General features: G+C 61.1%; 1 protein-coding gene across 1 annotated transcript; it reads left to right on the forward strand.

Moving 5' to 3' along the window:
• Positions 1-3,407: 3,407 nt before the first annotated feature.
• Positions 3,408-7,518, forward strand: LOC127036361 (protein FAM50A-like). The gene is made up of 13 exons (XM_050927155.1): positions 3,408-3,689; positions 3,883-3,967; positions 4,469-4,568; positions 4,891-5,022; positions 5,244-5,349; positions 5,608-5,674; positions 5,932-5,993; positions 6,068-6,144; positions 6,293-6,347; positions 6,920-6,968; positions 7,066-7,136; positions 7,225-7,365; positions 7,408-7,518. Exons 1-13 carry the CDS (start codon positions 3,579-3,581, stop codon positions 7,441-7,443), a joined length of 1,092 nt encoding a protein of 363 aa, XP_050783112.1. The 5' UTR covers positions 3,408-3,578; the 3' UTR covers positions 7,444-7,518.
• The last annotated feature ends 2,626 nt before the right edge of the window (positions 7,519-10,144 follow it).

The raw sequence follows: 10,144 nt of genomic DNA on the forward strand, positions 1-10,144 counted from the left end.
AGCACATGGGGGGTACCTGGCATGTGAGGGGGGTGTGTATCTGGGTCGGAGGGGCGTAGCACAAGGGGAGAATGGCTGATACCTGGCATGTGGGGGGGGTATCTGGGTTGGGGGGGTGATGGCACATGGGGGGTACCTGGCACGTGGTGGGGGTGTATCTGGGTTGGGGGGGTGATGCTGGCACATGGGGGCAATGGCTGATACTTTTCACGTGGTGGGGGTGTATCTGGGTTGGGGGGGTGATGCTGGCACATGGGGGCAATGGCTGATACCTGGCATGTGGGGGGGGTATCTGGGTTGGGGGGGTGATGCTGGCACATGGGGGGAATGGCTGATACCTGGCACGTGGGGGGGGGTATCTGGGTTGGGGGAGTGATGCTGGCACATGGGGGGAATGGCTGATACCTGGCACGTGGGGGGGGTATCTGGGTTGGGGGGGTGATGCTGGCACATGGGAGGAATGGCTGATACCTGGCACGTGGGGGGGGGTATCTGGGTTGGGGGGGTGATGCTGGCACATGGGAGGAATGGCTGATACCTGGCACGTGGGGGGGGTGTAGCACATGGGGGGAATGGCTGATACCTGGCACGTGGGGGAGGGTGTATCTGGGTTGGGGGAGTGATGCTGGCACATGAGGGGAATGGCTGATACCTGGCACGTGGGGGGGAGTGTATGTGGGTTGGAGGGGTGATGCTGGCACATGGGAGGAATGGCTGATACCTGGCACGTGGGGGGGGGTATCTGGGTTGGGGGGGTGATGCTGGCACATGGGAGGAATGGCTGATACCTGGCACGTGGGGGGGGTGTAGCACATGGGGGGAATGGCTGATACCTGGCACGTGGGGGAGGGTGTATCTGGGTTGGGGGAGTGATGCTGGCACATGAGGGGAATGGCTGATACCTGGCACGTGGGGGGGAGTGTATGTGGGTTGGAGGGGTGATGCTGGCACATGGGGGGATACCTGGGTCAGGGGGGTGATGTGGCACATGGGGGGGTACCTGGCACGTGAGGGGGGGTGTGTATCTGGGTCGGAGGGGCTTAGCACATGGGGAGAATGGCTGATACCTGGCACGTGGGGGGGGTGTATCTGGGTTGGGGGGGTGATGTGGCACATGGGGGGTACCAGGGTCAGGGGGGTGATGCTGGCACATGGGGGGTGATGTGGCACATGGGGGGGTACCTGGCACGTGAGGGGGGGTGTATCTGGGTCAGAGGGGCTTAGCACATGGGGAGAATGGCTGATACCTGGCATTGGGTGGGGGTCCTGGCTCAGGAGGGCGATGCTGGTACATGGCGGGGGGCTGATATCTGGCACAGGGTGGACAGTAACCTACGGGGGAGCAACTGGAGGGGGGGCAGGACCCACAGCCCCATTACTCCCCACCAGGTTGCTGGGGCGGCAGGGGCACTTCAATCCATTCTGAAGCACTTAGAGGAGAGGAAAGTGATCAGGAATAGTCAGCATGGATTCACCAAGGACAAGTGCTTGACTAACCTAACTGCCTTCTATGAGGAGATAACTGGGTCTGTGGGTGAGGGGAAAGCAGTGGATGTGTTATTCCTTGACTTTAGCAAAGCTTTTGATATGGTCTCACAGTATTGCCGGCGAGTTAAAGAAGTCTGGGCTGGATGAATGGACTATAAGGTGGATAGAAAGCTGGCTAGATCATCGGGCTCAGCGGGCAGTGATGAACGGCTCCATGTCCAGTTGGCAACCGGTATCAAGCGGAGTGCCCCAAGGGTCGGTCCTGGGCCTGGGTTTGTTCAATATCTTCATTAATGATCTGGAGGATGGTGTGGGCTGCACCCTCAGCAAGTTCACAGATGACACTAAGATGGGGGGAGAGGTAGATATGCTGGAGGGTAGGGGTAGGGTCTAGAGGGACCTAGACAAATTAGAAGACTGGGCCAAAAGAAACCTGACGAGGTTCAACAAGGACAAGTGCAGAGTCCTGCACTTAGGATGGAAGAATCCCCTGCACCGCTACAGGCTGGGGACCGAGTGGCTATGCAGCAGATCTGCAGAAAAGGACCTGGGGGTTACAGTGGACGAGAAGCTGGATATGAGTCAGCAGTGTGCCCTTGTTGCCAAGAAGGCTTAGGCATTTTGGGCTGTATAAGTAGGGGCATTGCCAGCAGATCGAGGGACGTGATCATTCCCCTCTATTCAGCATTGGTGAGGCCTCATCTGGAGACTGTGTCCAGTTTTGGACCCCACACTACAAGGATGTGGACAAATTGGAAAGAGTCCAGTGGAGGGCAACAAACATGATCAGGGGGCTGGAGCACATGACTTCTGAGGAGAGGCTGAGGGAACCGGGATTGTTTAGTCTGCAGAAGAGAAGAATGAGGGGGGATTTGATAGCTGCTTTCAACTACCTGAAGGGGGGTTCCAAAGAGGATGGAGCTCGGCTGTTCTCAGTGGTGGCAGATGACAGAACAAGGAGCAATGGTCTCAAGTTGCAGTGGGGGAGGGTCTAGGCTGGCTCAGGAGGGGGGTTCTAGACTCACTCAGGGAGGGTCTAGGCTGGCTCAGGAGGGGGGTTCTAGACTCACTCAGGGAGGGTCTGGGCTGGCTCACAAGGGGGGTCTAAGCTGGCTCCTGGGGGGGGCTCTAGGGTGGCTCAGGTGGGGGGAGGGGTTCTAGACTCAGGGAGGGGCTGGGCTGGCTCCTGGGGAGGGGTTCTAGGCTGGCTCAGAAGGGGGGTTCTAGACTCGGGGGGGTTCTAGACTCGCTCACGGGGGGGCTGGGTGAGAGTAGTGACCCCCTCCAGCCCTGATTTTCTGTCTGAAAGGGGCGGAGCCCCGCCCCCGCCTTGCGGTGACCGCTCGCTCCGGGCAGCCTCTGCGGCTCGCTCCGGCCCCGCACGCATTCATTTGCATAACGGGGCGGGGCGAGGCAGCGGCTGCGCGCGTCACTCGGCGGACGGCGCGTGTGGGTGACGTCACGTCAGCTGGTTGCTGCGGAGCGTCTGCGGGTTCGACTGCGAACGTCGCCGGGACCCCCACGTGACCCCCAGCGCCCAGGACCCCCCCACGTGACCCCCAGCGCCCAGGACCCCCGTCGGGCCCCGCGTCACCCGCTAGGGCTTCCCCGACCCCCCAGCTCCGCTGCCCGCCGGGACCCCCCCAGCTCCCGGGACCCCCCCCCCAGCTCTGCTCCCGGGACCCCCCCAGCTCCCGGGACCCCCCCCCAGCTCCGCTGCCCGCCGGCCCCCCCCAGCTCCTGGAACCCCCCGGGACCCGCCCAGCGCCCGGGACCCCCCCCCAGCGCCCGGGACGCCCCCAGCTCCTGGAACCCCCGGGACCCCCCCCAGCTCTGCTCCCAGGACCCCCCCCCAGCTCCACCCCGGGACCCCCCGAACTCCCCCCCCAGGACACCCCCCAGCTCTGCTCCCGAGACCCCCCTGAACTCTGCCCCCCAGCTCCACCCCCCGGACGCCCCCCAGCGCCTGGGACCCCCAGTGACCCCCCTGCCTTGCTCCCCATATCCAGGGCCCAGCCAGGCAGAGGGCCCCTGACTCCCCTGAGATCCCCTCCACTGACCCTTCCTAGGGTCCCCCCCAGCCCCCGACCATGGCGCAGTACAAGGGGGCGGCCAGCGAGGCCGGTCGGGCCCTGCAGCTGATGAAGAAGCGGGAGCGGCAGCGGGAGCACATGGAGCAGATGAGGCAGCGCATCGCGGAGGTGGGGGTCTCGGGGTTGCTGGGGGCGGCAGCATGCAGAGCTACCGGGGCAGTGCTGAGGCGGGGGGGGGGACAGATCCTCTGGGGGGCTGCAGCTGGGGGCAGGACGGGGGAAATGCAGAGTCCTGGGGGAGGAGGCAGGACAGGTTGGGCAGAGCGGCCCCTCAGTTCCTCACGCCCAAGTCCCCCGGCAGGAGAACATCATGAAGTCGAACATCGATAAGAAGTTCTCAGCTCATTACGACGCAGTGGAAGCAGAACTGAAATCCAGCACCGTGGGTGAGTGTGGGCAGGGGGCCCAGGAGTCTGGGCTCCTCTCCCCCGCCCTCAAAAAAAACCTAGATCCTCCCTCTCCTCCCGGAGCTGGGGGAGAACCCAGGAGTCCTGGCTCCCAGCCCCCCCTGCTCTAATCCACCAGCCCCCAGTCCCCTCCCGGAGCTGGGGGAGAACCCAGGAGTCCTGGCTCCTAGCCCCCCCTGCTCTAATCCACCAGCCCCCAGTCCCCTCCCGGAGCTGGGGGAGAACCCAGGAGTCCTGGCTCCCAGCCCCCCCTGCTCTAACCCACCAGCCCCCACTCCCCTCCCAGAGCTGGGGGAGAACCCAGGAGTCCTGGCTCCCAGCCCCCCCTGCTCTAACCCACCAGCCCCCACTCCCCTCCCAGAGCTGGGGGAGAACCCAGAACTCCTGGCTCCCAGCGCCTCTTGCTCCAGCCACTAGTTCCTGCTCCCTTTCCGGTGCTGGGAGAGAACCCAGGCGTCCTGACACACCCCTCTTCCCCAGGTCTGGTGACCCTGAATGACATGAAGGCCAAGCAGGAGGCGCTGGTGAAGGAGCGGGAGAAGCAGCTGGCCAAGAAGGAGCAGTCCAAGGAGCTGCAGCTGTGAGTGGGGTTTGGGGGTGTGTCTGACTGCCGGGCTCCCCTGGGGAGGGGATCTGCAGGGGGTATCATTGTGTGTCGTCTTAGATGGAGGGGGCCCTTTTTAGGGGGTATTTCCTGGGGACGTGGCTCCTCAGGCTTCTGCTCCTCTCTCCAAGGTGGGGTCCCCATGTCTGGGGGCCCTGTTGGGGGGCTGATCCCTCTGTGTGTGGGGCACTGACCCCTGTCATTGGATGCTGATCCCCCACACACACACTGGGTGCTATCCCACCACCCTGCCGAGTGTGACCCCCCCCCCCCCCCCGGTGGGGCCTGCCCTCCACAGGAAGCTGGAACGGCTGCGGGAGCGGGAGCGGAAGCAGGAGCAGAAACGGAAGATCTCCAGCCTGTCCTTCACCTTGGACGAGGAGGAGGATGAGGAGGAGGATGAAGAGCAGCTGGAGGAGGAAGAGGGTGAGTGGGGGAGCTGGCGGAGGAGCCCAGGGTGGGGTGGGGAGGCTGGGCTGTAGGGGAGCTGTGGGGCCAGGCTGGTGGTGGGATGTGTATTGGGGGGGGCGGGGATGTTGCCCGTGAGGGAGCTGGGGGGCGGGGGTGCCCTTGGGCAGGGGCCAGTCAATAGTAGGGGCAGTGTGGGGCTGGGGAAGCCTGGGAGTGGGTCCATGCGGGGACTGGATGGAGGGTGTCTCTCATTCCCATTCTTCCCACAGAGCTGCCCCCCAAGAAGCGCAAACTGGGGAAGAATCCAGATGTGGACACCAGCTTCCTGCCGGATCGGGACCGCGAGGTACACGCCCCCTTCCCTCCCCCCCAGCCGGGATCATGGGGTACTGCCCTGCCCCCTCTCAGACTGCCCCCAGCTGGGACCATGAGGTGAACATCATAGACTGATCTCTATCCCCCTCCCCTCCCCTCCCGCAGCCGGGATTGCAAGGAAGGGCCCTCCCCCCAAGCCGGGACCCCAGGTAACCCGGGAGTCAGGCCCTCCCCGACTCAGCTGTGTGTGTGTGTCGTGTTCCCCCCCCCCACCCCACCCCACCCACAGGAGGAGGAGAACCGCCTGCGTGAGGAGCTGCGCCAGGAGTGGGAGGCCAAGCAGGAGAAGATCAAGAGTACGTGGCCTGGGGAACTGCCTGCCACTGGGTCCTGGGGGGGATGCCAGCAGCTGGGCTTGGTGGGGAGATGGGATGGGAGTTGGAGCCATTAGTGGGTTCGAGGGGCGGAGGGGGGAGGATTCCAGCTGTCAGGGGGTATTGGGGAGGGAGGTTGTAGCCAAAGGGGTTGGACAGGATCTGGGGGGGTGTTCGGGGCAGGTGGGGAGGCTGTCCCCTTCCCCCATTGACCCATGCCTGCCTCCCGTCCCTGCCAGGTGAGGAGATTGAAATCACCTTCAGCTACTGGGATGGCTCCGGCCACCGGCGCACGGTCAAGGTGAGTGTGTGGGGGAGGAGGAGGCTCGGGGGTGGGGGGAGCGACGGCCCAGCCTGACGGTCCCCTCTCCCCAGATGAAGAAGGGAAACACCATACAGCAGTTCCTGCAGAAAGCCCTCGAGATCCTGCGGAAGGACTTCAGCGAGCTCAGGTGGGGGCCGGGGCCAGGGCCGGGGGTGCATACTGGGGAGGTGGGTTGAGGCTGGCCTTGGGGGCAGGGACGTGGCAAAGGAGCTGGGGATGGGGGCGGGGGCGGGGTCTCTCTCCCCCCATTCTAACAACTGCCCCCTCCCCCCCAGGTCAGCCGGGGTGGAGCAGCTCATGTACATCAAGGAGGATCTGATCATCCCCCACGTAAGTGGCTGGCTTGGGCTCCCAGCATCCCCCGCTCATGTCCCACCCCCACCCCAGTATCCCAGCATCCCCCACTCCCCGTCCCAGGAGCTGTGCAGTGGCCATGACACCAAGGGTCAGTCTCTCTCCCAGCTCAATGGAGCCTGCTCAGCTCTGGTGCCTCCCGGGTCCACCCTTGGCATGGTCAGCTCCCTGCAGTGGGTGGGGGGTTAAAAAAGGGGGGACCCCGGGGAGCCTGTTCCTCTCCCCTCCCAGCTGGAGTGTGGCAGATGGGGTTATTAGCTTGTTAGCACAGAAATGGGGAGGGGAGGGGAGGGGAGAGGAGAGGAGGGAAATCCAGGGCTCCCCCTCCTGAGCCCCAAACCAGGAGACTGACATTCCCCCCCCCCCCCCCATTGCAGGGGCCAGGCTGCGGAGTGTTGGCTGGCACAGCTGGTCTGTCAGTGTCACGCCTGCCGGGGGGGGGTGGTCACTGTGCTGAGTAACACTTGGGGAAACTGAGGCACACAGAGTAGTGAGAGCAAACATGCAAGGGATGTGGAATTTTAATTTTTCCCCTCCCCCTCTGCCAGCATCACAGCTTCTACGACTTCATCGTGACTAAAGCAAGAGGCAAAAGTGGTGAGTGACACCCCCTCCCCCATGGCCTCCAACCTCACTCCTGGCGGGGCGGGTCTAGTCACATTTGGCCAGAACTAACCTCCCCCCAACTCCCCAGGGCCGCTCTTCAACTTTGATGTTCATGAGGACGTGAGACTCCTGAGTGATGCCACAGTGGAGAAGGATGAGGTGAGTGTGTGTCCCTGTGAGGGACCAGGCCCTGTGTCCTCAGTGTCGTGGGGGAGGGCTGGCCCCACTGAGCTCTCTCTCTCCCCAGTCCCATGCTGGAAAGGTCGTCCTGCGCAGCTGGTACGAGAAGAACAAGCACATCTTCCCGGCCAGCCGCTGGGAGCCCTACGACCCTGAGAAGAAGTGGGACAAGTACACAGTGAGTGGGGGAACTGCTGAGTGTGGGTTAGTGCCTGGCGAAGATGGGAGGAGGCGGCGGCGGCGGCTCCAGCTCCAGCTCCAGCAGTGCTGCCTGCCCCCCTCATAATTCTCTCTCTGTCTTCCCAGATCCGATGAGAGATGGATTCCTGCCTGTGGAGCACCCGATGGTCATCAAATCTCCCCCCCCCCCACCCACAAATCTCTCAGCCTGCTGGTGAAATAAACTCTCCTCTGCTCACCCTGTCTGTGATTGTCTTGTGTTGGGGGGAATGTTTGAGCCCATTGTGATGCGTTTGGGAAGTAAACAAAGTGAGAGGGGATATGCTTGTGGACCAAAGAATTGATCCAAGAAGGAATAGTGGAGTAGAAACCAGATTAACGGGTGATGCTGGTGGTAGAAAACGCCAAAAATTAAAATGTCTGTACACTAATGCGAGGAGCCTAGGTAACAAGATGGAGGAACTGGAGCTACTGGTGCAGGAAGTGAAACCGGATATTATAGGGATAACAGAAACCTGGTGGAATAGTAGTCATGACTGGAGTACAGGTATTGAAGGCTATGTGCTGTTTAGAAAAGACAGGAAGAAAGGCAAAGGTGGTGGAGTAGCCTTGTACATCAACGATGAGATTAACTGTAATGAAATAAGAAGCGATGGAATGGATAAGACAGAGTCTGTCTGGGTAAAAAAGCAACTAGATATGGATAGAGACCTCTTTAGTACCTATGAGAGGGGATGCCATTTATAGATTTGGTTTTCGTGAGCAGTGAGGACCTCATAGAAGAAATGGTGGTAGGGGATAACCTTGGTTCGAGTGATCATGAGCTGATTCTCTCGGGGGCTGGAATTACTTTAAGTTGCAAAACCAATAGTAAAAGGTTCTGGAATGGAGGTTAAGGACAACCTAGGCATTTAAAGGAACTGGCATGTGAAATTGCGAGCCTGTTAGCTTGTGGAAAAAATTTTAAGGGATACTGAAGAAGGTGACAGATTACTTAGATTTTTTACCTCTATTTCAGTAAGGCGTTTGACACAGTTCTGCATGGGGAGGGGAGACTGCTTGGCACAAAGAGCGGGAATGTGCTAATAAAGTTTGTGGAGGACAGGTGCAAGGTCATGCACTTAGGGATTAATAAGAGGAAGTAGTGGGGGCAAAAGACTTTTATGATAGGATAGTTTAATTTGGGCAATTGATCTTGGATTATTCCCCTGCCTTGATTACTGTTTTGGGTTTCCCATCTAGGATGTACCTCTTTAGCTTCATAATTTGGGTTCTTAAAACAAGGAGAAATAAAGCATTTCCCTTCTCTTCCACAAAGAGGCAAACAGAGATTTTTTTTTTAATTAAAAGAAGTAAAGAATTATCTCTGTAACTATTACAGGGTTTTATAGCTTACAGACACCAAAAAGAGACTCTCTCTCCCCCCCCCGTACCCAGATCCACACATGCAAATAAAGAGCCTCTAGTAATGTCTGGTCTTCTCTGAGTGGGTCTGAGAGAAGCCCAAAGAACTCAAACCCAAGCTTCCCTCCACCTGAATTTAAAAGTATCTTGTCTTCTGGTCAGAGTCTGATGATTAAGTGATGGGGAGAAAGTGGATAAGGAAAAGGTATTATGGGAATAAGTAAATAAAAGGGACCTTTGCTCTGACCTGGTATGTCATCATGGAGCCACTGATCACTACTCGCCCTTGCTGAAGCCAGGCTGTGATCACTTGCCTGTGCCCTGCAGTAAAACCTGATTTCCTGTCACACCCCATTGCAATTCCTGCGGGCGCCCCCCCATGCACAGGGCCATTTGCCTAGGCTGCCTAAATGGTAGCACCAGCCCTGACAATACTGCGCTCCTGCCCCCCATTGCAATCCCGCCCCCCCATACACCGCGCTGCCCCATTGCAATCCTCCCCCCCATACACCGCACACACCGCGCTGCCTCAGCCCGCCCGCCCCCATACACTGCTTTGCCCCAATCCTCCCCCCCCATACACCGCGCTGCCCCCCATTGCAATCACACCCCCCATACACCGCACACACCTTGCTGGCCCCCATTGCAATCACACCGCGCTCCTCCAGCGCTGCCCCCGAGAGGCGGCGGCGAAGCGGCCCCGCCGGACTCCGGCCCCGGACGCCTGGGTCCCCGGCAGCCCCGCCGGACTCCGGCCCCGGACGCCTGGGTCCCCGGCAGCCCCGCCCCCTCCTCCCTGCTCCGGAGGCAGCAGCCGCCGCCGCTCCCCGCGCGGGGGCCGCCCTCGGCTTTATCCCCCCGCCGCACCGCGCCATTGGCCGCCTCCCGGCCCCGCCCACCCAGCGCCGGCCAATGGGAGCGCCCCGCGCTGCTCCCCACTGCGCATGCGCGGCTCGGGCAGCCTGGTGCAGAGGCCCCCCAGGTGGCAAGGGGGGGCGGGGCTGAGGTAGGTTCACTCTGGCCCCGCCCCCCCGTGTCTCTGCAGCAGCGTAATTCCGGGGGGGTCAGGAACACCCCCCCCCAGCACTGCCCTTAGAGTCCACTGAAACCAGCATGAGGCCAAGCGGGGGGGGCAACAGTGAACTGTGCGTGTCCCCCCCCATCACCCAACACGCTATTGTCCGGGGGGGGCAATAGTGAACTGTGCGTGTCCCCCCCATCACGCTATTGTCCGGGGGGGGGCAATAATGAACTGTGCATCTCCCCCCCCATCACCCAACATGCTATTGTCCGGGGGGGGGGGCAATAGTGAACTGTGCGTGTCCCCCCCTCATCACCCAACACGCTATTGTCCGGGGGGGCAACAGTGAACTGTGCGTCTCCCCCCCTCATCACCCAACACG

The sequence above is a fragment of the Gopherus flavomarginatus genome, chromosome 18 (genome assembly GCF_025201925.1).
Source record: "Gopherus flavomarginatus isolate rGopFla2 chromosome 18, rGopFla2.mat.asm, whole genome shotgun sequence".
Taxonomy (NCBI): domain Eukaryota; kingdom Metazoa; phylum Chordata; order Testudines; family Testudinidae; genus Gopherus; species Gopherus flavomarginatus.